Source organism: Synchiropus splendidus, chromosome 10 (assembly GCF_027744825.2).
Source record: "Synchiropus splendidus isolate RoL2022-P1 chromosome 10, RoL_Sspl_1.0, whole genome shotgun sequence".
In the NCBI taxonomy this organism is placed as follows: domain Eukaryota; kingdom Metazoa; phylum Chordata; class Actinopteri; order Syngnathiformes; family Callionymidae; genus Synchiropus; species Synchiropus splendidus.
In genome coordinates this window covers 2,519,540-2,545,737 of record NC_071343.1, presented here as the reverse complement: position 1 = coordinate 2,545,737, position 26,198 = coordinate 2,519,540, and the positions used below count along the sequence as shown (strand labels likewise).

Here is a 26,198-nt window from a genome sequence, read left to right as displayed (position 1 = left end):
AATTAAAAACATTCAATTTCAGTCTTTAATACAATAAGGCATTACTTTGCATTAATTATATCATCTTCAACATACATCATTCTTGTTTACAACAACATATTAGCTACATTTTCATCGCCACACACCAATAAGTGATTAATCCGAACATGAAACCTAAATAGAAAAGTCAAAACAGCAGCTTCTGTTTTAAACCTGTCTTCACAGTTTTGTTTGTTTGGATTGGCGTTTGTCACATTTCCCAGAGTCTCTGTGCATCAGTTCCATCTCTTTGTGCTTGTTTTTCTCAGACTCGTCATCGACCTGCTTCCTGAACTTGGCCTCGATCTCGTTCGGGTCAATGTAGGTGTAGAAGTACGCCATGATGGAGAAGATGAAACAGACGGCCACCAGGAGCGAGGCGAAGAGGAAGTACTCGGCCCACTGTGGAGGAGAGAAAACATGCCATCAGGCAAACGGACCTTTGAAAAGCTGAAAAATAATATTCTCACTCAAATGATGTCTTCTTAATCATTAACCTAACTTCAAAATGGTTAAAAATATGAAGTGAATTTCAGCGTCTCACGACACATTTGTCAAGTTACAACAGTGAAGTTCTCAAAACATGCAGCTGACGATGAAGCGCAGACCTGTTTGGGCAGCTTGGCGATCTCGGCCACGATCAGGACGATGATGTTGCCGACGGCGACGGTGAACAACCAGCCGGCCTGCAGCACCGCCTTCATGTTGCTGGGCGCCTTGAGGACGACACGTTCTTGAGTTTCTCACAGATGAATGACCTCCTGACACAGTGTTTACCTGCGAGTACGAGAACTCAAGCCCTGTCACGGAGAACATCACCTCTCCGAGTGTGATGAAGAAGTACTGAGGGATCTGAAGCGCCAGGTGGGCGGAGTTGGGCTTGATGTCTTCTATCACAGTGACGGAGTGCTGACACTGAGAGGAACACGTTACTGTCATATACTTGTACAGGGCTCGGCACTAACTCATCTGGAGACTATAGAAACAACACTACACTAGGAGGTGAAACAAATAAACTTATGTTCAAGTTGTTAGCGTGACCCTCATGACCTCAAGCTGAATTTATGACCTGGACTGGAAACACCACCATCATCAGTTATTTCAGAGATAAGATAAAGACGGTTGCATAACCCAAATAAACTCACATCAGGTCCGAAGGTGAAATTGCTGGGGATGAAGAAGGTGTATGAACTTCCGAATCCAAACTCCTTGCTGTAGTCACATGACTGGAGGTCGTTCTGGAGAGTAAACTTTACCCTGTGCGTAAAAAACAAAAAAACAAACAATTGTTTCCATGTGTCAGGAGATGGACCACCCTTGTCTGACCCCACAGCACCCAAAACTGCATGACCCTGTCACAAGTGGTGCCCCATCACGTGTTTGATTTTAGTGTGTCACTTCTGTTGAGGTGCTCAACTGGAAGGAGGCCCTGAGGCACAGCCAGGAGAGAGAACACCTGGTTTCTGGGCAGAGGGAAGTCTCTTTACTTCAACCGCTGCCCCCACGACCCAAAAACAGACGAGCAGCAGAAAATGGGATGTGTTGACAAGAGAGTTGTTCATGGGTCAGAACACATTTGATGTCAGTTAAATTAAATGTGAAATTCAAAATGTGTTGGATGGAAAGAAAAGACAGTGACGTTCATGATGAATGAGGACATGCAGGTGTGGCGAGAGGATGATGAAGAGAAGTGGAACACGGGTTGAGGAGGGGAGGGAAAGAGGCTTCTGAAAATGAACTCACAATCCATTTTTTATCTGCAAGTATTTACTGTAATTAGACGGCGAGACAATTCCGAAGTCCGCAACTCGAGAGGAAACCTTCACTGGTGACGCCATTCCATTCACGAATCTGAAAATCAAAGCGCCGTCAGACGTCACCTCTGGAGGAAAGCGACACAACATCAGCAGGTCCCTTTTTCCTCTACCGTATGGTGTTGTTTCCTTGTTGCGGCTTCGCGATAAGATCCCGCGTCTGTGGGAGAAAGAGCTTGTAGTTGACCATGTCAAACATCCAGGCCGTTGCGTCTCTCTCCTACCAGACGCCAGTCCTGGGAAACGTTAGCAGGGATGAGGAGGGTGTGTCGCTGTCCGTACTCCAGTGTGAGGGAAAGGATCCCTCCGTGAGGTTCGATGGTAATATCTGTTTTCTTCGTCTCAAACGTGAGGTATTCTGGAGTGGCCTATGAAACAAAACAACGAGTTGGGGAGACAGCATTTTTGGATTCTGCTTCACATGTCGGCCACACCTGTGATCCCTCGAGGGTCACTGGCTCGTGGAAGGGCATGCTGACCGTCACCGGGGTGGACCTCATGTTCAGTAGCTTCAGCTGACTCTGGGAGGCCGACGGGAACGTGGGCAGGGTTTTCTGGAGATCACATGAACACAGTGAGGACATCTTAGTGTGAGACCCCCCCAAGACAATGTTGGACAACGTTACATCGATTTCGATCTGGACGACGCCGGCGCAGAAGAAAGCCACCGCTGCCATGAACATCCCGACGGTCATTCTCCTGAGGGGCCTGAGGACATTCAAACACTCACTTACTCTTGGCTCCAGTCATCAAAATGAGAACTATTTTACATGACTAAAACAACTAACTTTCACTCCTAGACTTTTTATTCTTCAGTTTTTAGCTGCTGTAGCTCTTCCTGCACTACACTGAGGCTAACGTGGCTGCACGGCTCTGAGTCACACATGTCAAACACTGCTTGCCAGCCTTCTGACTGAAATTTTAGACTCCATTTCTGACAGTTTACTGCTTTTTTACTGCAAGGTGTGTAGGAAGACATTGATATGCTATTACGATACTATTTAATAATATTAAATATAAAATGTGCTTGACTAATTTTCTTGTAACGGACGTGTTCTCATGAGCATTCAAGGTCGGGACGCGATTTGTTCCGTATTTAGTGGCGTGAGTGTGAATGATGGACATCATTTCTGACCAAAACCTTATGACATGAAACCATGTGACCATTGCAAAGATATTTATTTGTCATCGAAAGGTCCAACCAGCAGTAGAACCAGGCGAGAGTCATGTTCATCAATTTAGTAAAGAATAAAAGGAAAAAATACTAAAAATACTAAATAACGATCATCGAGGATGCAAATTATAGCCAACATTTTTGTGGAATATGATTTTTTTTTTCCAGTTAAAATTGTTGCTCTTGTCAACAATAGTCCCTCGAACTTACAAGGTATCGTATTGCCACTCCCATATCGCGATACGTATCGCTCTCTAGCTCCAGATTGAATTCTGCAGAGTGGACCTCTGAGGAGTTTCGGTGATTTGAAATCGTGTCGGAAGCGTCGTGACCATCAATGAAGCGTTCATTCACAGGTTCTCAGTACTCACGTAAAGTTGAAGCACTTCTGGATCAGAGGGTAGACCAGGCTGTCCATGATGGGCACCAGAGTCAAGATCAGGATCGGGTTGACTGTCTTCAGGGTGTTGAGTACAAGGATGAGGATGATACTCCACGGCACTCTGAGGCAACTTCACTCACCTGCATCTGGTCAGGCTGTACCACCAGCAAGCCCTGAGTGAGCAGAGAAGACATCAGCAAAGTCGCAGCAGAGGAGGATCTTTAAAGGTGTGTGAAGAAACAACGTACAAAGTCTCCGTTCATGGTCGTGGCCTGCAGAGTCCATCTGGAGCCCTGGAGATGGAAGAGAGCGGGTTTTGTTTGGGTTCAAAAAGGGCGGCGTTAGAAAGCACCTTCTGGTCGAACAGGGTCCAGAACATGGGCAGTGGGATGTACAAGAAGAGAACCTTCAGGACCATCTTGATCTGAGCGATGAGCAGTTTCTGCAGCACAGAGAGAAGAGCAGTGTGAACAGGCCGACCGACTCGGATGAACTGAGACGTACGTCGTATTTCTCCTCAGCCCAGTCCAGCCAGTGCGATCTCGCTGGGTACCGGCGGTCTCGGTGCCTGAAGCGGTTTTTGATGGAGAACTGAAAGACATGTTCCTGTGTTGAAGGCGACGCAGGGGTGGAGGACTAGCGAGATCCAGCCAGACTCACAGCGATGCACTTGCACACGTCCAGCATGATGTTCCCCTCCGGCTCAGCCTTGTAGTACATCCCGCTCCCCACGATGAACACCACTGTTCAGGACAGCGTCAGTTCAACAGGCGCGACAGCTAGTCTGGCTTTCAATACTGACCGAGCGCCACCACCATCAGAGCCGCCGGGACGCCAAAGGCCAGAGCGTAGCAGCTCTGCTTGGTGTGGATCCCACACTGTTGAGCTGGACACAGAGACAACAGCGACTAATGCCTGATCTTCTCGTGAAAACCAACCATACTTCAAATGTGGATGATTGACAGTGAGACAAACAGGCTTCATATCATCATCCAGGTGATGGGCTCACCTCGCAGGATGGGGGTGATGATGGTGGACAGGAGACTGCCACCGTTGATGCACAAGTAAAAGACGGAGAAGAAGGTTTTCCTCTGCTTCTCCTGCACAAACAAACCCACCAGGAGTTTACACAAACAAGACTGAACCTCTGACATGCTGCAGACCACAGTGTCAAAGCTCCAATCTGAGGCCAAATAGGTGGAGGACCTCGGGCAGACCCAAGACACGTTGGAGAGGCCATGTCTCCAAGGAATATCTCTATGTCCTCTCAGAAGCTGTGGAAGATAAATGGACCAACGTTTCAGCTGGTCTATGTTCCGAACATCTCCAGTGATCACCAGCTTTTAGGAGCCACATAAAGAGACGTCAAAGAGAGATGCTTCTGGACTCTCCCTCAGAAACTGAAGCTCAGTCATTCATGAGAGACTCAGGGTCAGACCCAGGGCTGAATCAGGAACCAGGATGCTTAGTTTCCAACCTGGTGCTCGTTGAACTGGTCGCCACCGAAAGCAGCCACGCAGGGTTTGATGCCACCGGTGCCGAGAGCGATGAGGATGAGACCCACCATGGACAACGCACTGAGGGTGGGAGGGGGAGGTCACTCAAGGTCAACTCCGTCTTCATCTTCAGTCCTCAACCTGGGACGACAGACTCACATGTGGAAGGTCAAGCTGTCTGGCTTCCCGTTTCTATCCGCGTCGGTGATGTCATGGATCGCACTCACAGCCATGGCAACCTGGCCGACCGCGTAGACGATGGACAGGTAGATGATGGTCCTGATGGTTGAGGGGAGATGACGTCAGGGTTTATCACTTGAATGATCGGTGTGCCGCAGTGTGCAGACAAATGTGGAAGGGAAAATAAAAGTGGAATTGTTTATTTCCATTTCAATGTTCCATGTTTATTTCTATTCCCCTAAATTTGTGCCCCTCTCTCCAGTCTCTCCATTCTCCCCATTTTTATTTGACAAATATTGGGTGACAAAGGTTCACATCTCTTTTCCACTTACTTGAACTTCCCCAGCCAGGAGTCAGCCACGATGGCCCCCAGGATGGGCGTCAGGTAGCACAGAGCCACGAACGCGTGGTAGACGGAGGTCGCCAGGTCATCGTCGAAGAGCAGGAAGTACTTGAAGTAAAGCACCAGGACGGCTGCGGGCCGAGTGCGACGTTAGCATCAAGTGTCACGCTCAATTTATCTGCACTGGCTGGTTCTCTTGAGGTTTCTGCCGACTCATCTTGAGTTTATAGTTACCGATACACATGTGAGTGAAGTTTTACTGTTTGAGAAAATACAACTGAAACATGTTTTTTCTGGTTCAAAGATCACTATTTTAACAGCAACGCAGTGCCGACTGATAACAAGCCTGTTGAGAGAGAAAAGGCCTTTCATTCTCCTGTTTCCGCTTGAATACATGACACTGACTGTTCTCCAGCAGTGGATGTTGGTCAAAACATGAAAAAGATGACTATTTTTAACATGCCCAAAGTCTGGCCCCAGGGCCGTTTGGGGCCCTATGTCAGTTTCATGTGGCCATCTTTTGTCTTTAATGACCACAGCATTTATTGAATTATATTCTGGTATTTATGAATGTTATTTAACATTTTCGGACAAGAATAATTTTACATTTTAACAATACATGGCTGTTATTATTATTATGATTATTTACAGACATCCGCCACATATCTGACTCCTAAATTTGGGATCATGAAGACATCCTGAGCTACACACTGGTCTGGATTGGAAGGACGTGTCTCAAACACTCCTGTTTTGTCAGTAAATCACTCACAAACTGTGGCTCAGCCACAGCCTTTCCAATCTCAGTACGTCAGCCCTTCATGGTCTAACCCTGATGTCATTTGGGGGTCACACTTTCTCCTCCAGTTCAAAACATGGAGGCGTTTTCTTTGTCATGCTTGACCCTGGTGAGAGGTCTTTAGCTGTTTAGTAAAATTCAAATACAGATCCTTTTTTACTGCGCAGCCCAAAGGTGGATTTAACCTTCTTTAACGCAGTTCAGATCCTAACTGGTTAATGTTAAAAAAATGTCTGTATTTGAATGTAAATCGCAGAGAAAATGAAATGTTAAGGAGAATTTGTGGTGAATTGCAGTTTATTTCTAGGTTCAAAAATCTTTAATTTTGGGAGTGAAGTTTGGTGTGAACTGTGTTGATCAACCAGGGGAGTTAAAACACCTTCACATCAGCTCTTTCTGTTCAACAGTTGTAGCTACCGAGTGGTTGTTTCAGTTTGTAAGATTAGGCTTTGCTCAGCAGTTTCAAGAGTCACCTCCAGAGAGCCGTGTTCAGTTCAGACCTGTGCTGCAGATCGTCTCACCTCGCATGCCATAGTAGGAGAACCTCTCACAGAACTCATTCACCACGATGAAGAAAATGCTGATGGGGTATCCAAACACCGACTTGCTCTGGTGAACACATGCAAGACTCTTAATTCACCGGTCGGCCGCCTCCAACGTGCCCGGTGCTCTACTCACAGTCCCTTTGCCCTTCTTCTTCTCGGGGTCCTCCTTGCCGTCTGCAAGTGAGACCAGCAGCTGAGAGCGAGACTCTCTCTTGAGTCAAAGTTTGGAAGAAGACTCACCTGTCATGATGTCTGCCGCAGCTGCTAATCCCTCACACAGAAGTGTTTCCTAAATTATTGCTCCTTATTAGTGCTGGAGCTGCCGGCTCCCTGCTGACTGGGCTCTCTACGCTGGGCGGGACTACAGATATGAAGTTCCCCAGCTGACACCTCATAAAAAAACACGACTGACTCGCCGGCACGAGGAGGAGAGCAAACACTACACAGCCAATATTAGTGTTTTATTAATGAAAAGCATTTGGGAGTTTACAGCAGAACAGTGACTTTAAATAAAATAAAAAAAACATATAAAAAGCTTCCACAGTAGCTGTTTGTTCTCTTTGGCAAGAGGGCCGTTTCTTACAGTGTTTGAGCTCCACACAGCAACAGACTTGAAAATATTGCACGCTTCTATATACACCAATAAACAAGTGGCTTTAAATGGGTCCCCGGAGTCAAAAGAGGGGCGCCGATTCATACAAATGTAAGTACACGAGTGTGCGGCTGCTATAAAAAAGGGTGACTGTACAGAGGACAAGACAACGTGACAGCGGACGGGAGTGGTGGCCGTGATGTAATGCATGCATATGGATGAGCCCTGGCTTCCTTCCTCACACACACACACACACACACACACACACACACACACACACACACACAAGTCGCCCTGAAACGTCGGGAAGATTTGGCCGAGAAGTCAAACCACAGAAGAAGAGCTGGGGATGCCCTGGATGGTGGCGCCGCTCGGGGTTCCACTGATGGCGTTGAAGATGTGGATGGAGTCGGGGAGGAGGCTCTTCATCCCGTCCTCCACGGGGTTGATCTGGAGGGGGGTGAGGGGTGGGGGGAAGAGCCTCAGTGAATCACAGCTCCAGTCCAAGTCTCGTTTTACGGAGAGTAACAACCAAGTAGTATAGGATATATAATAGTTTTCACTAGTTTTTATATACTTCCTGTCACTACATTTATGGGGTTCAGTTTTAGCTACCCCACATCCAGTTTCTCCATCCTCACTCACTGGTATATGAACATAGTGACAATACAGAACTCGACACAACTGCGTTATCTACGTCCCACGCTATGATAACTACTTCCTGCTGCGTCTGCTGCAGCTTCTTGGGCTAAAACCACATTCTAGTGGAACGTGTTAACTGGTGACACATTAGGTTGCTGACAGAAATGTCTCTTATCTGTGGTCTTCAGGATACGTGAAGTGTTGCTCAACAAATGGCTCCCGAAACGTCCCGACCAACTGTCCGACACTGAACGCAGGTTCACGACAAACACAACAGTGCAGACGTTCAACCTCTCAGTGTCTATGAAGGAAGTTGATCCAGGCAGCCGCGGCTCTGTTTTCTACTCCCTAGACTCTAGGAGAGCTTTCTGGAAAGCAAGGCGCTGCCCCCGCGACCTTGAATAAGAGTGTTAAAATGGATGGAAAACTCCATAGGATAACAAAATGAATTAATAAATAAAAGAGTAAAAAAAGGTTATCTCATAACATAACATAGTAATACAACGTATTAATATATATTTAAATATAGTTTCACCACGCCACAATGACAATAGTTCATTACTGAAAAATGTTATTGTAGAGTTCTTTCTAATCCTGAACGTTTACACAACACTACTTACGTCTTGCTCATCCATATTTGAGAATGCTATTTTTCAATTTGGTACGTGTCATAACAACAAAGATGCCTGTCAATGTTTGCTCTATTTTCATTAATTTTGTATATATTTTATTTACCTCATAATTAAATGTTATTCATTTAGGTTCAATAAATTATTATATTTTAATATTTTTCTCTAATTCTCTATTTAAAAAATGGATTCAACTTTTCTCATGTATTTTTTGTCTGTCTTATCACATGTTAATTTGAAACGGATCAATTTCCTTAAAATCTGTTGAATATTTTCAGAAAAAATGTTTGAAGAAATAAAAGGTTGCGTTCAGGAGTGTCAGGAAAACTTGGCAACACTGGTGAAGCACTCATGGCTGTGTTTACATGAGCACCTTTTTTGTGTGAGTGCTTGATGACCTCCTCATGATATGATGAACATAAACATAACATTATAATGAACGTCACTTGATATCCAGTTGACCCTTACACCAAACTAAAGGTGAGAGAGAGAGTTCCGTGAGTGCGTCGCACCTCACACTCGAGTATAAACACGGCGCTTCACGCCTCACTACAGTGGAGCTGGTTCTCCTTATGGTCTGCTCTCAGGTTTGGATGTGTTCAGCGAGAGTAAACACAGATCTGCCTGAGTCGTGACACCTGGCTGGATCAACCATCACATTAGCGGCAGTCTTACCATCCGATCTGCTGGCGTCAGCAGCAGGAAGAGACAGAGAAGGTCGTCAGCACGGTTGCATAACCTCAGCGGCTTGTTAAGAGGCTTGATAAGAGCCTGCTCACCTGCTCGTGCATGATGATGGAGAGCTCCCGCGCCAGGTCTCGGTAGTTGGCCTTCATCTCGTCGTGATACTCCTGCTGGTCCTCTTTGATCAGCCGCTCGTTGATGCCCAGGCCCTGGCCGCAGGCCTCCACGAAGTGCCTGAGCAGAGATCCGTTGAGTGCATCAGAGAGGGAGCTAACGTCTGCGGGGCTTCTGGGACAATCGGCTCTGACTGGGGGATAAACTGGTGCGGCCAAACAAGGGGAGTACTACCGGCTATTACTTTATCATGATGATGTCATTGTGTGTTTATGGTCAAGATTCCAGGGACAGTGACAAAATGTAATGGAAAAAAACCCCATCAAAATCAAATTAAAATACAGCTAAAATATCTTAATATAATTCCAAAAAATATATATGGTGCAGGAGTTAACCCTGATGGTAAAATGGATCTGACCCGGATGCACTCTGGGATCCATTCTGGATCAGGGCCAAATGACGTTTGAACAATGGCCCACATTTGGTATGGATCCGTTTCATCCTGATCCTCACAAAATCACGCTAACGTACAGCCCGAATCCGGTACAGATCTCGGCCACATCAGGCTTGGATCCAGGTGAAATATGACCAGCAGAGTCCAGACAGCATCTGACTCTGTGCCGGGTATCGGTCCGGTGGATCTGGCCTGGAACCGGTGCTATCTGGGAAAGGGTTAATAACCCTGACAGCAAAATGTGTCTGGTCTCCACTCTGGGATTCATTCCAGATAAAGGCCACAATGCCATTTGAACAATCCACATCTGATACGGATGAGTTTGCCACATTCAAAACAGGTGGGGGCCCGGCACGGCAAAATCCCACTAATACAGCTGGATCCAGTCCAGATTCTGCCCACATCCGGCCCAGATCTGGGGGAAGTATGAAAGATTCCAGAGAACAGAACAGGTGCCGCTGCAGATCTGGCCTCCAGCCCATGACCATGCTGCAGCACCTACGGTGACCCACACCAGAACCTCACCTGAACACCTCCTTCAGCTGCTTGACCTTGTTGTCAGGGTACTTTTTGGCGCCGGTGTCATCCAGGAAAGCCCGGGCATAGGCCAGCGGCCCTGCGTTCACCTGCAGATGAGCAGCGTTAATTCTCACACGGGGCGCTGGTGCAAAGACGGGGAGGGGTCAGACCTGCACGCTGATGCTGCCCTGCAGTTTGAGCTGCAGGCGGATCATGTCCACCTCGCTGGATGAGCACAGCTGCTTGATCTCGGCCACCTTCTTGCTCATTTCGTCGATGGCCACCTCGATGGGGCTGAGGTCCGTGTGGTGCTGGTACATGACGGCGATCCGTTTCTTCACGTAGGGAAAGCAGTGCGTGGCTGTCGGACACAAGCACAACCTGTTTGACCTGGTGTCACAGGTTCAGATCTGGGTGACGCAACTGTGATCCCTGCACAGTGCCCAGATAGCAGCACTTGTTTCTCCACCATAAAACCATCAGGTCGGGATAATAGCAGGTCTGTGACTAACAGCTGAGGTTCACTATCTAATCACCATCTTGCCTCCGAGTGCATGTTTGCTGAGTGACAGGGGCTTAATCTGCTGCCAGGAAACAAGTCCATCAAACGACATCAGACAAGATCAAGTGTGTTGGCGAGGCTCGCCGTGATTTGTGTCATGATTTAATAGCACCTTTATTGACATAGATGTCAAATGGATTTGAGAAAATATGATTGTATTTAATGTTTATCTGATATGTTGTTTTTATTCCTTCTCTGATATGAAACATCAGGGAGCTTGATAAAACCAACAACCATTGTTTTCATCGTTTTTGTTTTCACCTTAACATAAATGGATTCAATTGAATTTTAATGTCTCTTTATTACCACACATTCGTTTTATCTCATTTCATTTTTTTGATGTTTGAAGTGTTTGTTTCGATCGGATTTTTTCCAGCGTGTCACACAAATAAAAGACATTTTTAGAATGCATTTGCTTACGACAGCCTATTCCAATCATTCATTGTTTTTAAGTTTGTATTTATTTTTACTTGATTACTGTTATAGTGATTATTGAATTGATTATTGAATATTGATTATTATTATTTCTGTAAATGTCACTTCAGGAATAATGAAAAGAAAATGGGGGCACAAACAAGAGGCGCACCATAGAACAAAACATCATCATCATTAGAATATTGCAACATAATTGTTCAGTAAAAAAAAGGTATATATATATATAACATTTTCAGTTAATCACCAAACTATTTTCTGTCGTGTTCATTGTTTCTATTCTTTAACTTGGGTTTGTGCCTGCCTGTGTCGGCCGCAGTCGTTTGAGTTTCCTTTATCTAAATGATTTAATTACTTTGATATTTGACATATTTTTTCCTGTGCTTCATGATACCTTTTTATGACATAGATAAATCCTCATGACAGAACTGCCTTCATGCGGACGTCAGCATCAGAGGCACTCACTGGTCAGGATGGTCCGCCGCTTGCACTGCTCCTCCACGCCGCCCTGCTTCTTGCCCGATATCGTGAAGGGCATCTCGAACACGAACCGGCGGATGTTGTGGCTCTTCTCGAACTCCGTCTTCCGGTCGGCCAGCTCCTTCTCGTCCATGTAGGGCGTGACGTGCGTCACCTGGATGTAGGCGTACTTGGAGTCCAGGTCTTTGGGGTTGATCTGCAGAGAGAGCTCGGCGTTAGCGTCCGCTCGTCGGCCAACGCACTCAAAAAGTCTCACCCTCCCAGAGTCCTGGATCATCTTGACGTTCTCTGGACCAAACTTGTCTGAGTACAACTTCAGCAGTCGCTGGGAGATCTCCGACAGAGGGGTGAACTTGGGCTCTTTGTAGATGTACTCTTTTCCATCCTCATCCTCAAAGAAGCCCTGAGAGGGGAAAGCAGCCGTCACTGGGGCTGAACATCCAGTGTCTGAGGAACCACAGACCAAAGCCGACTGTCCTAAAATCAATCACGGTCCACACCAACTCACAGTGATCAACCTTCCTTCAACACAGGTCGCTATGACAACGATTAAAAGTACATGCGTTTTCAATGCGTTTTCAATGAGCCAGATTACTTGAATAGAAGAGGAAAAGAACCATCGCAATCAAAACAAAAGATCATGAGATAGAAACCAGGCGATGAGCAATGGGATTAATACGTGTACAGTATATATAAAATCAGCCTCATCTCTTGTCTTTGGTCATCAGTCCAAGTCAAGTCTCAAGTCTTTGGACACAAGTCAGAGTCAAGTCTTCAGTCACAATATCAATACAAATATCAAATTTTAATATGTGGGCCAGAGTTTGCAATTTTAAGTTGAATCTCCTCTAAAACATAACTCTCAAATAAATATATATATTTTAACATTTACATACAGTGAATGTTTACTACTGAATAAGATTTAATTCCTATTAGACTGCATTTTCTTACTGTATTTTATTCACAGTTTAAGTATTTTAAAAAGTTAAATACACACAGTAAGTAAGAATATACAAAGGAATGGTCGGAATCTTATTCAATATTTTTTTTATTTAATAATTCTGCCTATGAGAGAAACTTCAAGAAATAAAACCTGAGTGGAAACTGAGTCAGATTAGACAACATCAGCTGCTGCAGTGCATTATGGGATGGGTGAGATGACAGGGTGGTATTTCATTAATAATGCACATTATGAAATAAAGCGGCAGATGATGTGGCCAGCGAGCCTTGAGGAGGGGCTACTTAATGAAGGTCTGGGTTCTCAGTCTAGTGGAGCAGCTGCACTAGTCAGGGATCACAAGACACCACTGCAGTCCAGTCCAGCAGAGACTTTACCTCAAAGTCTGAGTCAGTAAGCTGGTACTGCTACGAGCATGTAGACGACAGAAATAGATAGAGCTGTTATTTCATGGACCAGGAAGTGAGCACACCCAGCAGGTTATTACAGAGGAGCACCAGTAGGGGGCAGATTGCATCCTAAAGATTGCAGAAACACTGCTAACACACAGAGAATGGGCCACATGCAACTAAGCCTGATTCAGGAGCCCAGAAGCAGAAGGATCACATCAACACCACACCGCTCGCAGGAGCTAGCCAGGTGCGCCACTTACCGCTGCCTTCACAGAGGATGGGAGACAGAGACGTGCGTTAGAGGTGGTGATGATGAAGACGATGATGGTGATAATGGTGGTGTTGAAAGTCATCTCATGCGTTCAGTTCAAAAACATAAAGACCCACTAAACACCAGCATCCTGTTTTCAGCTGGATCTTTGTGACCGGAGAGTATTGCAGCGCCACCTACTGGGGCTTAAAATCAGCACAGCTAAAGCTGAAGAACAGTGTCTTCACGAGGTTGTCATTCACTTGTGACTGAAGCTGATGATGTGTAACATTATCTACATGTCCTTTCATTTATTTATGTATTTAATTTTTAATTGAGTTCAACATTAAACTGTTTTTTAAAACCTTTTTTATTTGTTCCTGATTTTACTATTTATGATTTTAGTCATATTTGTTTAAATTGTTTAAACATGTTTTTATTTTTTAAACAAAAACGTTTCAACTTAATTGAAGTATTTTTACTGTGTTTTTAGAGAGTTGAAGCAACAAGATCAGTATGAGCCCACGCGCCACTTTCTAAATATGTGATGTCATTTTCAGTCCAAATAAAAATCCATGTCTCCTGTGTGTCTGAGGTTTGACTCAGACCAGGAAGGCGTCCAGGAGCAAAGAGAAAACTATGACCTTGTTAGTCAGGACATTTAATGGACCGGTAAATTGAGAGCTTTGTCTTCTGGCTCAGCTCTTTCTTTGCGCAAACGTCTGCCAAATCACAGCGGAAAACAAAATGCCTGGCGCGTGGAGGATCACCAACCTCAGACGTGGAACTCACCTGACCGAAGAAGGCCACTCTGAAGTAGGTGCCCAGCAGCCGCTTCCCCGTGTGCATGACCTCCGTCACCTTGCTGTAGGCGCGATGCAGCGTGTCGTAGAGGTGCGCCAGTTTCTGCGGAGAGCAAACACCGTCAGGTGGAGCTACTTCAGGGTGGCCGGGTGACTCAGTCGGTCCAGGCACCTCAAAGTCCCGGCGCTTCTCGTAGATGGGAATGATGAGCTTGTAGACGTCGGATATCAGCTCATAGCGCTCGGCTTTCCACAGACCGTCGGCGCACTCCTCCAGCAGCTCCATCAGGACGTCCTGCCAGGACAGAAGATGGCAGCGTCAACTTCAGTCGGACGTCAAATACAGCTGCCGTCATTTCCCTGCAGGTCATCACCTCGTTGAAGTGGACGTCCTGCATGCCCACGTCCTCCATCATGGCTGCCTCCTCGTCGATGTTCGGGGTGGTGACTCGGAAGGCAGTGCAGCCCTGCTTGAACATGCCTGCACACCACGCGCTGGTTTCATTACAAAGCAAAACCACGCAGACCTGGATGCTTCACTACCTTTTCTGCGGAGATACTCTGCGACGAGTGCTGCGACGTGAACGTAGCACATGGCAGCCTGGAGACACAACAGCAGCGGGTAAACACATGCTCCACTCCAGACTGGCGTGACCCGGGCTTACCTCTGAAAGGTCTCCGTTCTTGACATGGATGCGAGCCATGCTGTCCAGCCAGGTCTTCCTCAGCTCCGGGGTGCTGGCGTACGACTTGGCCAGACTGTACTGCAGGTCCACCAGCATCTCCGGGTCGCGCTCGTGCTCCTTCATCTGAGCCGTGGCCATCAACACCGTCCGGATGCGCTTGGTCAGGTCCTTGACGTCGGAGGGGAAGGCTGTGTTCTGTTGACGGACGTTGGTTAAAGAGCCGCACGGATCACAGACGCACACAGCTGACATGACGGCCGCACCTTGATGGTTTTGTCGCTGTTGGCACAGTTGTTGATGATGGACAGGGACTGCTGGAAGCGAGTGCTGCCGATACCGATGACATCAGCGATCAGCTGACTGACGGCGATCACAACCTGGTAGATGGAAACACACTTCTCACTGTCCAGTCAACAGAAATACAGAGACCCTCACAAGTCATTTTATGCAAGTCCTAGTCAAGTTTCATGTCTATGATCACTAGTTCAAGACAAGTCTCAAGGTTTTGGTCACCAGTCCAAGTCAAGACTCAAGTCTTTGGTCACAGGTCCAAGTCAAGACATGAGTCCATTGCAAACCTTCAGTCATGAGTCAGAGTCTTTGGTAACAAGTCTAAGTCAAGTCTCAATTCTTTGGTGACAAGTCCGAGTCAAGTCTTTGATTACAAGTCTAAGTCAAGTTTAGAGTCTTCGGTCACGAGTTCGAGTCAAGTCTCAAGTCGTTGGTAACAAGTCTAAGTCAAGTCTCAAGTCTTTGGTGACAAGTCCAAGTCAAGTCTCATGTCTCTGGTCACCAGTCCAAGTAAAGACTCAAGTCTTCGGTCACAAGTCCAAATCAAGTCCAAGTCTTTGGTGAGGAGTGAAATGAGCAGCACATTTCAGTGGAGTTAAAATAGCAATTTACAAGATAAGAAATTATGCAGTCAATTTTCAAGTGGGGGGAAAAAAAGTCATATTCAACGATTCATTATTTTGCTGCTTTAATGAGCAAAATTCAGAATATCAAAAAGATTCCAAAGAGTATTGGTCTGTGGTGTTTCACCATCTTCCTATTCAGCCACTGAAATGTGCAGTCAGTTTGGAGAAGCCAGAGCCGAGGCCCCGCCCACCTGCAGGTGTGTCCGGACGAAGGACTTCCGGCCAGTGTAGTCAAAGTTGCTCTTCATGAGGAAGTAGAGCAGGTGAGCTGCATCGCTGCGGATGGAGCTGAGCTTGGAGTTGCAGCACTTCAGGATCTCGTAGCAGAAGGCAGCGCACATGTCGGCACGGCCTTCGAAAAACGTGCAGGGAAACTGCGGAGCAGAGAAGAGGGCATCAGACTCCAGGGGCCACACGTGGGCACTTCATCCTCACCTTGTAGATGAAGGTCCGCAGTGACGTGAAGACCTGCTTCAGAGCCGTCTCCGACTGATTGATCCTCAGGAAACACAGGTGGACTTCGAAGACCTTCTTCATGAGCGGGCTGTGGCCGTGGTCGGAGCACAGGTGGGTCTGCAGAGGTGGATCTTTAACACGCTCACCAGGCCTCCAACCCTCAACTGTCTTACCTTGAATCCCATGATGAAGATGCTGAGGGTGTCCAGGACGGTCAGGCAGACTTCGGTGGCGATGTTGGCCTCCAGCACCGACTGGTTCAGCACGTCGGCGTCAGAGTGACTGTAGGCTGTGAACAGCAGAACAACGAAGCTCCATTAGCGTGAGACAGTGCGCTTCAGCTTTACAGAGCCAGCTGCACTCACAGTTGTTGAAGGTGTAGGAGTTGTCCAGGCTGCTGAGCTGCTGCAGGCGCGTGTGCATCATCCCCGCTCTGTTACGGGACACAGGCAGAGTCTGAGCCTTGCGCTCGTGAGCGATGGGTCCTGCCCCCTCCTGGTGCCTGAGGAGGAAACAGAGAGAGTGAGACACCGCCACACACTTGGACCAGGACAAGTTGCATCAGACTTCACCACAGCGGACTGTTGAGTCAATATTCAAGTGAGAATTCCGTCACTTTTACACAATTGGGGTGTTTATCTAGGAGCTAAAACTCCACTATTATAGAACTGAAACCAACAGAAGCACGTTCTCTCATTTGAATATTGAAGGACCAAATGTTGTGAATTCATCTGGCCACAGTTGAGTCATAGCATGCAGCTGAAGCCATGCATGTCGTTGCCAAGCCTCTAGAGTAGACACAAGCCGGGCGCCTCATGCGTAAGAGTCAGGGCCGTGGAGAGTCTTACCCCGGCAGGAGCGGGCAGGAGGCAGCTTTGAGCTCATTATGTTCAAGCATTTAGAGACAGAAATGGGTTAGAGAGCCTCACGCAGTCAAGACACACCCCTTTAATCTAAGATTCCAGGTCATGCTGATACAATCATCCCACATGTCCACCTGCTCGAGACAAACACATTGATTCTGACTGTAAAAGTCCCATAACGCACTGCAGCAGTCTCATATTCAAGTCACTTGCGTTTACTTCAGTGTAAGTGAGCTCTGATTAGTTCAAGCCTCACTGGAAATGCTGACTCATTAACTCGATCACAGCTCAATAACCAAGTTAGGATCATAAGCAGATGATTTCTCTGAGGTGAGGACGGCGACCAGGTTACCTTGCTATGTAGCGCTTCCCCATGTATCTGAACTGATGGAGACAAACCCTGAGGAGAACCAGGAGAGGACAAGGTGAGGGCTCAGGATTCAGTGGCACGTCCTGGCTGTGATCACCTACTCGACCAGAGTGAAGAAGTCCATGAGGTCAGAGGGCGAAGCTTTGTTCCAGTACGTGAAGAGAGCGTCTGCAAGGAGGAGGACAGAGGGTTGAGCAGATCTTCATGTTTATGTTTTGATGAGCTCTCAGCCGTGGCCCTGGGTTCTGCTTGCACCAGACAGTCACCTGATGAGGTGGATTCTTCCGGACACCTCTCTAGTGAGGTGCTTAGCTGGGAGGAAGTCCAGCCCGAGGCTGCTGCCCCCACGACTTGACCTGATGGACGATAGCAGACTCACCTTCGGACATGCTCTTCAGCACGTGCAGGAAACACATGAGGAAACTCTTGATCTCTGACTGCTCCAGTTTGTCGCAGCGAAGCAGGGCGCTGCCCAGGGTGGAGCCGTGCTGGTTCCAAGGGACAGAGAGGAGGTTCAGGTTCAGAGGACAGCAGTTCTGTTGGAGCATTAACAGTTCACGTGACGATCCGGGCCATACCTTGTCCAGAGAGTTGCTCTTCTCATTGTTCTTCTCCGACAGGCTGTTGCTGGAGTCGGTGCTGACGAGGGAGCCCCGGGAGTCGGCGTGGCGAACCAAGTTAATGTTGGGGGTGGACGAGGTGTGAGGCGAGGCTGCGGCCAAACTCACGGTGAGACATCGAAACACTTGTGTGTCCACACAGTTTGATGCTGCAGACTTACTGCCGGAAATGACTCCGAAAACGTCTTTGTGCAAACTGGTGTCCAGGAAGGTGCTGGACCGGGGCGGCGTCATCAGAACACTGCTGAGGAGTGGATCATCCCGTCCGTTCTGGAGGCCAGTGGAAGTTGACAGGTCAGAGCAACTCTATTAAACAAGTGACAACTAGGTAAACCTGTGACCCTGTGGGGTCAGGTCCGAGGCTGATGAGGCTTCCTCAAGAGTAGGTGGTATGTTCTCATAAAGGTTTGGACTAGTCAAGGTCCAGTTACCTCAACAACAGGTGAGATCAAACCTTTTTAAAAATGTAAACATGCATCTAGATTAGATTAGATCTGGAATCAAAAGTGCAGATTTGAGAGCAAAAATATAACATGTTTTGGAAGGAGGTCTGGTGAGTATTTCAAGTCATAGATGTATATTTCAGAACCGCTTGGTGAGTAAACGTGCCTCAGCAAATCGTTTCTAGTTGATCTAGTTGTGTTGAAAAAGTCAGTCCTGAAGGGGGCGCCCTTACATTGTGTAGGTGGTTGACAGCCACCGGTGACACTTCTTTCACGTTGAGCCGGTTGACGTTCTCCTGCAGCAGACCGAACAGGGGGAAGTAGAGGGTGGCCATCCGGGCCTGCTGGCTCTGGACACACAGAGAAACACCATCATGGACGCTGTCGTGTCGAGCTAAGAAGAGGGGAACTCACTTTGGAGGTGTAGCGGTCGTCGAAGGTGTGCTTGATCATCAGGTTCTTCAGGACCTGGATGGCAATCTGGCGTATCTCCCTGAGCTCCTGCAGGGACGCGCTGACCTCCCTGAGGAGCAGCCCGACCAGGAAGTGGTTCTTGCAGAAGTCGTCTGTCAGCGAGTAATCCATCTGCAGGTCTGGGAGGAGAACAGCAGAAACTCTGGTCATAATATATCATAATATCCAAGGCCAAAAAATAAACCATTTTTCCAGCTGCATTTAAAATAAACAAACCAGTTTCCTTGCTTTTAAAAATAAAGCGGATGCATTTTGCCTTGTATTTCTGTGGGGATTATAAAGGGCATTATTCGCTATATTTATTATTTAACAACAAATATGTAGTTTATATGACATAGCAAGGTCATAAAACATCTGTCAGGAAAGAATTACATTACCATTTCATTTCAACGCAGTGCGACCCTCGATCATCATTCCTGGTTGACGTGGCTCACATACTTTTAATTCTTATTCAAATGAAATTTAAATATTCGTTTGTTAAATTGAACAAATTAGTTGTATTTTTATATCTTCTTTATTTGGAAAATCAGTCTCTGTATGTTTTCGAGTGAATCTTTCTTTGAAACAAGAGCTAAAGATTAACTCCAATGAAGACAGCTTATGTTTAATACAGGGAGGTCTTCAATAATGATCAGACATTTAGATTCTAGTGACCAGCTTTCATTCTCAGATCCCTCTAGCCAGGTCACTGGAGGTCACTTGTTTAAGATCGCTTCTCGAAGAAAATGACCAAAATGCAAGCCCGGATTATTTCATTTGATATTAAGTTTTGGCCAAACTTTTTCTCAGTGCACCAATCTGTTGTTGAAGGTTCATAAGCTTTGTTGATGGTTATTAAAAATATCTGTTTAAAATCCCATTCAGTAGATTGCAGGCTTTTCTATATCAGAGCTTTAGAGCAGCATTGAGATTGGCTTTATTTTTAGACAGCTCCCTCTGTGAAGAACAATTATGTCGACGCTGTGTTTTTTGATTGACAGGAAGCTTGGCACACTTGACCACTCAGACTGAAGTCTGTAATCAAGTCTTTGGTTTCCGTGGTCCACTGATCCGATCGAAGTCACCACATACCTACTGAACCCACAGAGTCAGCAGGCGATAACTGAGCTACAGAGCGAGAGACGAGGATTCACCTGACGCACCGCCCAGCATGGTCACACTGACCAGTCTTCTCACCTTGAAACCTGAGGATCCTTCCTTTCCCAAAAGGCATGGGGAGGTTTAAAGGGACGTAGTGCTCGTGGTTGCACACGACACGCAGGAACTCAAACTTGAACTCAAACAGCGTCTGTGTCAGAGGGAGTCCAGTCAGAAAACAATAATGGCGTGAAGCAGACAAAGAGCCACCTTTGGGTCTCCAGGCATGAAGCAGTTGATGTAGTTGTTGATCTGCTTGAAGACGAATCCTCGGTCCATCAGGTTGAAACAGCGCTGCAGAATCAAGACTGGGTCAGCATGTGGAAATATGAGGCTTCTGGCGGCTTCCAAACAGCTCGGCCTCACCTTGATGAAGACGGCCATGCTGTGGTTGGCGTTTCTGGCGGCGTCCAGATTGTCTTTGTACTTCTGTGTGATGTGTGGCATCATCATGTTGACCAGGGTCTCCACCGTGTGGTGGAAGGACGCAGAGAAGCGCTGATTCCTCGACAGCTAAACCACCAAACCACAATTTGGGTTAAAAAGAAAAAAAAGACTGAATCTTGATTAATCTCGATTGTTCCGCTGTTAACATGTTGTCGAGCCTCTTCAGTGATTCGGAAGAATGTTTCGTGGAATTAATCGCAATTAAACATCTATTGACAGCCTGAATCAAAATCCTCAAAAGGTCAGAGTCAGTGGACAGTCACAGGTCCTGTGCCTCCACAAGACTCGACATGTTGAAGAATCTGTAGCGAAGAACTCTCCTTCAACTCACCTTCACCTTGCAGCTCTCGATCAAGTACTGAGCCATGGACTTGACTAAGGCCTCAAAGAAGTACCAGGAGTACTGCAGAGAGAGCGAGCGTTCATCAGAGAAGAACCCCGACGACGGATGAGTGGCACAAGTCACCCACACGTCACCTTCAACAGCTTGTTGCTCGTAAGGAAGTCGGTGGAAGGCTTCAGGATGGCAGTCATGGCTTTGGCCAGCTCTTCGTGGACGGTGCGGGCCGAGATGGACGTGTACGGCTCGGTCTTGAACACGAACTGGGCGACACACAAGGGAACGGGTCATCGTCTATACGTGTGGATGATACCTAGTGCTGCGGGCGTGAAGCCCTTACCTTCACGTAGGACCTGAGATAGTGCTCCAGACCTTCTTCGTGGCACTGAGCCACGACATGGATCATCACTCTGAGGAACAGAAGAACATTCAGGTAAGACAAGCGCTTCAGTTTGTCATGTCTGCAGCACGTTCCTGTCCCCCAACAGTCTCCAATCTCAGGTGTGGTGTAGATGCTTACTGCCACTCCTCCAGAAAGAGGCGCCAAAGCTACCAAACCTCATCATACCCACTCTGAAATGTGCTCACAGTAATAGCCCTTTCTCTTATCAAGATTCAGAACAGATCCTATGGCATTCTTTACAGTCAAGTATTTTCCCGGCAATACCCATGTTTCCCCACTAGATGGCAGACTGTCAAGCTCTCGTGTGTGAGTTATTGAGGGGAGCAGTGAGCGCAACGGAGACAAGAAAACACACTTTCTCTGATCTGGAAAACACTTGAAAGTGCTGTCTCATTCATATCACAAACCACTGAGGGTCACAGACACTGACCGAGTAACGTTGACCGCCACGTCCTCCTGCGTGGCGCTGGTCAACACTCTGAAGAGCTGATTCAAGATGGTGGGCAGGAACTTGATCATCACGTGGCTCTCCATGGCATGCAGACTCTGGACGAAGGTCAGAGAAGCTTGAGTGATCATCACCTTCCTTACACTCATCGAATTTCTTTTCGTTTCGTTTCTCAAGATCAACAATCCAAGCTAAGACCTGCTACATTCCGTCAAAACCCACCTTCAGGTACTTGACCAGCTCTCCTCCAGACACCTGAGCTGACGACGACATCAGTTGACAGTGGTGAAAGAAATTGTGCAAATGCTGATCCTGAAACACAGATTCAGGTTTTCACGGTAAGAAAAAGAACAACAGAAAACCAACAGCAGGATGATGACCATGAAGAGCGTCCTCACCTGAGTGTAGATGGTGGACACCAGGTGAGTGGACACCCGGAACAAAGGCTTCCCGCCGTCCACCCATTTGACCTCTGGGCTGGAATGCTGCGACAGGAATCACAACTCGGATGAGCACAGCTTTGATGGTCACTTGTTCATGAACGCTGAGGTGTACCTTGCCCGCTCCCTCCTGGCAGCTAAGGTAGCCTCCAGGCAGGTTGGCAGCGACGGGAATTTGACTCTCATTCATGATGACCCGGCCGTCCTTCAGCAGGGGGAGCCAGGCGTAGCCCACTGGGTCAGGAAACACGGTCAGAGAGTGCGCCGTCATGTCGGCCTGCCAAATGGACGCGTGTTACCTTGCATCTCCACCTGGTCTCGCTTCTTGGTGCTGGCCTTGCTGTTGCTCTCGCAGCTGACGTGGTAGAAGGTGAAGAGCAGATGATGCTTCTCGTGCAGCTGAGTCGGGAGCTCGATCTTAAACTGGGTCACGAGGAGCACAGTCAGGATTCACTCACATGTCGCAGACTCTCCTGACGGGGTGCTTACCTCGTCGTAGAATTCCGGGTTGTGCTGGTGATGCAATACTGCAGCAAAGGCATTTTTGGTAAACAAGGGTCCTCCGGGTCGCCCGTAGATGCACTGTGGGACCGGAGCGTTACAGGTTCAGTGTCTGGTTCAGGTTCAGGTTCAGTTCCTCTGCGATCACACTAGAAGATTTTCTGCTTGGTCCGGTCGTGAGGGAAGCAGCTGTCATGCAGAGGCCCAGACCTCCCTCTCCTCACAGCCATCATCTCTCCTGGGTCTGCCCCGGGGCCTCCACCCAGTTCTAAGACGGAGCTAAACTCACCTTGAGTGGGACGGCGTCCTCCTCATCAGAGTCCATGAACTCGATGCAGACTGCAATGTTCCGAGCCTGCGGACAGACCGAGAAATGTCTGTCACACCGCCACCCTGGACCACGTGTCCCAGCTCCGTACCTTGGCGAAACTCTTCTGGCTGTCGTACTTCAAGTGGCGGGGGTAGACGTAGAGGTGATTGTTGTAGATGGTGAAAGGCTGAGAGCACTTGGCGATGCAGGGCACAAACTCCTCCACTTCAAAGAAGATGCCGCTCTTCTCGCTCGCGTCCAACTGCTTCACAGGAATGTAGGATGAGGTAACGCAATCTAAACAGGAGACAGGGAAGACAAATGAGCCCACGGATAGTTCGGGAATTCACACTCTCACACTGGCTCACTCGTCAAGTCGGGGGCTACGTTGTCGATGATGACGTCCAGGTTTCCCAGGATCACGGGCAGTTTGGCCATCTTCTCCGGCCTGAGGAAAGAAGCAGCGTTCAACACACAAGCAGGGTCCACTGAAGTCTCAGGTGAGAGTACGGACTTCCTGAAGTCGGCCAGCAGTTTCAGCATGTCCTCGTTGGACAGTTTGTTGCTGTCCTGGCGGTACAGAGCCGAGAATCGAGCGCTTTTATCCAGAGCCCCTGAAGCGTCCTTGAACAACGGTCTGCAGGTTAAAAAGGTCAAAAACAATGAGGGGGGTACATGAAGGTTACTGAGCGACAGCTCCACTGCTCTACCTTGCTGCCCAGGCGAACGGCATTCGGTATTGTCCCAGCCGGCTGCACGCCAGCTTGGCATTTTTCAAGACCTTCAGCGCCACCTGGTGGAGACAGAAACACTTCTTGTTGAGTTGCTTTAGGCGCTCACACTCATCACAGTGTCTGAAGCGTCATGCACCTTGGTGGAGTCGGAGCTCTTCATGTACGGCTCGGCGCAGTGGTTGATCCCACCCTGCAGGACTTTCTCTATTCGGGCCACCAGGAAAATATCAGGGTGGGGACAGGTGACAGAGAACACCCCCTGTAGAGGGAAATGACATTACACCCATCAGAAAACCAATTATTCTCCTGTCCAGGACAATAATAATGTGAAATGAAACTGGAAATCGACAATATTCAACATGAACTATGATGGAAATAACAACTAATTTAATAATCTAAAAAAAATTAGCACTAATATGAAACTATTTTTTATAGTGAGGGAAATTTAATCAAAAAAGAAAAGAAAAAACCCTCGAATTATAACAAATATATAAAAATAAAAAAAGAATATCTTCACAAAAAGAAAATTAAAATAAAATAAATTCTTAAATTTGAGTTTCATGCTCCCATCAACATCTGTCCCTCAGTAGCCAGAGAGTGGTGGCAGAAGATTAGATTAGATTAGAACTCTTTCATTGTCTTCTGCCCATATTAAAACCGTTTAATGAGGAATGGGACAAAATATTGAGCAATAACAAGGTAAAAAAAGGGTTTCAAAACATTATAATTTTGGACATTTTGTATTGCATTACGGCTCATTTATAAGTTCATAATGCAAGCAAAAGGCTCCCAATGTATGGAAGAAACTGGATCTTAAAATATGAAAAATAAATGAAATAATTTTGAAAGAAAAACATCTACACATAAACATATATGTTGGCGATGAAGACGAGGACGACCACATGAGGTGCCTGATGAAGGCGGAGGACTCGGCCTTGTGGCGTACGATGAAGACAAATGGGAGTAAGTACCAGTCTGGGGTACTGCAGGATGGTCTCAGGGACCCCATGAACCAAGCGCGGCCCCTCAGGACGAGCCTCCCCGCCGCCGTTGATATAAACACTGTCGTGGGAGGGCGTCATGCCACGGACGGACGGGTGGTTGAGATCCACGTGGAAGTCCGAGGAGATCTTTCGGCCGTTCTGGATGTCAAACAGCGAGAGGGTGACGTAAAAGGGCTCCACCTGGAAACGGAGCAGGTTTGGTGTCAGACAGGAAACGGATCAAATCCTGCCTTGTCATCATGCTGGTCAGCCTGCCGACCTAATCAGGATGTCGGGACACCGAGAATAGATGCTTAATGAGATTGTGGGAGGATGCGTCAGCACAAACTTGTTTGTCTGCGTGCAGACTGCTGGGAGGGACAGCAGGATATCGGACGCTATTAGATGATTGTTTGCCATTACTGAGGCTGCAGTCTGGTCGCCATGGCGATCGAAGCTGGAGAGCGCTTGGAACCCATTCAGACGCTCAGTAACTGTGTTGAGGAGTCCAGCTGCAGAGACTGCCTGTCAAACACTGAGAACTCCACCCCCCCCCCAAGACCACTTACTGGCAAACAGAAGTTTAGCCAAGTAAATCTCAACACCAATATGATAAAGACAGGCCTTAAATAACATGCTCCGTCTGAATAACCCAGAGGTTCTGACACGAGTGTCTCAAACGTTTGCGTGGCCTTCAGTCACTAGGTGTCACTATAACAGCTATAAATGTTCAGCCTTCCTCTTCTAGAAACCTGGCCTTGGGTCAGGACCAGGTGCAAGGCCACGAGCAGCCATTCTCATCTGTGACCTGGCCCTCGAGACCTCAGAAGGAAGGGAGACCGTTTTGAATACGTTCAGTTATTGGCATGAAATATTAAGATAAGTCCTACTGTTGACTTTCAACTTTGATTTTTGTTTGAATTATACAGCAGGATTTTATTAAATACACTTTTGAATGTTTGTATGAATTCAACATTTTCTTTAACTATAGAATAAAGTATAGAATAGTAGTATACAAAGTATATATTATAGTATACTGTGGGTAAATATAGTCTAAAATAAAATGACTTGTCACTGTGTGACAAATACAAAACTTCAATTCCGCTCTGTTCGAGTCCCAGATTTACTGCAACATACAATACAGTAACTCATAAATAAATGCAATCTAAAACAGGACACAGACTTTTCATATTCTCATAATTCTCATCTCAAAAGCATTTTTATCAAATTTGTTTCCCAAACATTTCTTTTAATTTATATTAACTAGTTAATGCATCTTCGTTTATCAGAACATTGTGATTTCATAATGAGATGGTTAAGTTCCATCCGATGTATCAGAATCGTTGAGGTGTCATTGTCAAATATCA

General features: G+C 47.0%; 2 protein-coding genes across 8 annotated transcripts in view; both read right to left on the bottom strand.

Annotated features, from left to right (window-relative positions):
* Nucleotides 1-165: 165 nt before the first annotated feature.
* slc15a1a (solute carrier family 15 member 1a) lies at nucleotides 166-6,806 on the bottom strand. The gene is made up of 21 exons (XM_053878113.1): nucleotides 6,725-6,806; nucleotides 5,397-5,538; nucleotides 5,044-5,163; nucleotides 4,866-4,965; nucleotides 4,398-4,488; nucleotides 4,191-4,274; nucleotides 4,049-4,131; nucleotides 3,893-3,979; nucleotides 3,741-3,830; nucleotides 3,637-3,681; nucleotides 3,525-3,561; nucleotides 3,378-3,459; nucleotides 2,459-2,540; nucleotides 2,267-2,386; nucleotides 2,057-2,200; nucleotides 1,946-1,992; nucleotides 1,762-1,869; nucleotides 1,164-1,275; nucleotides 796-933; nucleotides 627-734; nucleotides 166-420 (listed from the first exon to the last, which is right to left on the bottom strand). Exons 1-21 carry the CDS (start codon nucleotides 6,729-6,731, stop codon nucleotides 199-201), a joined length of 2,049 nt encoding a protein of 682 aa, XP_053734088.1. The 5' UTR covers nucleotides 6,732-6,806; the 3' UTR covers nucleotides 166-198.
* Nucleotides 6,807-7,194: 388 nt separating this feature from the next.
* LOC128766455 (dedicator of cytokinesis protein 9-like) overlaps nucleotides 7,195-26,198 on the bottom strand; it is a 61,895-nt gene continuing 42,891 nt past the window's right edge. For 3 of the 7 annotated variants that reach the window (XM_053878107.1, XM_053878102.1, XM_053878104.1), the window contains exons 12-53: nucleotides 24,820-25,032; nucleotides 23,985-24,107; nucleotides 23,825-23,907; nucleotides 23,629-23,751; nucleotides 23,483-23,562; nucleotides 23,224-23,411; nucleotides 23,094-23,159; nucleotides 22,793-22,885; nucleotides 22,603-22,726; nucleotides 22,419-22,537; nucleotides 22,262-22,348; nucleotides 22,086-22,175; nucleotides 21,846-21,961; nucleotides 21,353-21,422; nucleotides 21,150-21,275; nucleotides 21,004-21,075; nucleotides 20,592-20,738; nucleotides 20,436-20,519; nucleotides 20,265-20,376; nucleotides 19,029-19,207; nucleotides 18,848-18,964; nucleotides 18,333-18,441; nucleotides 18,130-18,263; nucleotides 17,931-18,039; nucleotides 17,653-17,719; nucleotides 17,534-17,581; nucleotides 16,684-16,820; nucleotides 16,492-16,607; nucleotides 16,298-16,435; nucleotides 16,054-16,236; nucleotides 15,209-15,322; nucleotides 14,925-15,140; nucleotides 14,803-14,860; nucleotides 14,634-14,740; nucleotides 14,432-14,554; nucleotides 14,249-14,362; nucleotides 12,113-12,259; nucleotides 11,842-12,052; nucleotides 10,553-10,743; nucleotides 10,389-10,489; nucleotides 9,391-9,529; nucleotides 7,195-7,790 (exon numbers count right to left, since the gene is read on the bottom strand). In XM_053878107.1, coding sequence (XP_053734082.1) covers nucleotides 7,665-7,790; nucleotides 9,391-9,529; nucleotides 10,389-10,489; nucleotides 10,553-10,743; nucleotides 11,842-12,052; nucleotides 12,113-12,259; nucleotides 14,249-14,362; nucleotides 14,432-14,554; nucleotides 14,634-14,740; nucleotides 14,803-14,860; nucleotides 14,925-15,140; nucleotides 15,209-15,322; nucleotides 16,054-16,236; nucleotides 16,298-16,435; nucleotides 16,492-16,607; nucleotides 16,684-16,820; nucleotides 17,534-17,581; nucleotides 17,653-17,719; nucleotides 17,931-18,039; nucleotides 18,130-18,263; nucleotides 18,333-18,441; nucleotides 18,848-18,964; nucleotides 19,029-19,207; nucleotides 20,265-20,376; nucleotides 20,436-20,519; nucleotides 20,592-20,738; nucleotides 21,004-21,075; nucleotides 21,150-21,275; nucleotides 21,353-21,422; nucleotides 21,846-21,961; nucleotides 22,086-22,175; nucleotides 22,262-22,348; nucleotides 22,419-22,537; nucleotides 22,603-22,726; nucleotides 22,793-22,885; nucleotides 23,094-23,159; nucleotides 23,224-23,411; nucleotides 23,483-23,562; nucleotides 23,629-23,751; nucleotides 23,825-23,907; nucleotides 23,985-24,107; nucleotides 24,820-25,032 — 5,100 coding nt within the window. In that variant the 3' untranslated portion in view covers nucleotides 7,195-7,664. Of the gene's footprint in view, nucleotides 7,791-9,390; nucleotides 9,530-10,388; nucleotides 10,490-10,552; nucleotides 10,744-11,841; nucleotides 12,053-12,112; nucleotides 12,260-13,191; nucleotides 13,222-14,248; nucleotides 14,363-14,431; nucleotides 14,555-14,633; nucleotides 14,741-14,802; nucleotides 14,861-14,924; nucleotides 15,141-15,208; nucleotides 15,323-16,053; nucleotides 16,237-16,297; nucleotides 16,436-16,491; nucleotides 16,608-16,683; nucleotides 16,821-17,533; nucleotides 17,582-17,652; nucleotides 17,720-17,930; nucleotides 18,040-18,129; nucleotides 18,264-18,332; nucleotides 18,442-18,847; nucleotides 18,965-19,028; nucleotides 19,208-20,264; nucleotides 20,377-20,435; nucleotides 20,520-20,591; nucleotides 20,739-21,003; nucleotides 21,076-21,149; nucleotides 21,276-21,352; nucleotides 21,423-21,845; nucleotides 21,962-22,085; nucleotides 22,176-22,261; nucleotides 22,349-22,418; nucleotides 22,538-22,602; nucleotides 22,727-22,792; nucleotides 22,886-23,093; nucleotides 23,160-23,223; nucleotides 23,412-23,482; nucleotides 23,563-23,628; nucleotides 23,752-23,824; nucleotides 23,908-23,984; nucleotides 24,108-24,819; nucleotides 25,033-26,198 lie in introns of all 7 variants that reach the window. The other 4 variants (XM_053878108.1, XM_053878103.1, XM_053878101.1 and 1 more) reach the window with 2 other exon arrangements.

Bases quoted from the DNA above. Each gene is read 5' to 3' on its own strand.
- slc15a1a (XM_053878113.1), bottom strand. The intron at 3,682-3,740 runs GTGCTTTCTAAC...TTCCATCTCCAG, and splicing joins GGACCCTGTTCGACCAGAAG to GGCTCCAGATGGACTCTGCA. The intron at 934-1,163 runs GTGAGTTTATTT...TGTTCCTCTCAG, and splicing joins ATTTCACCTTCGGACCTGAT to TGTCAGCACTCCGTCACTGT.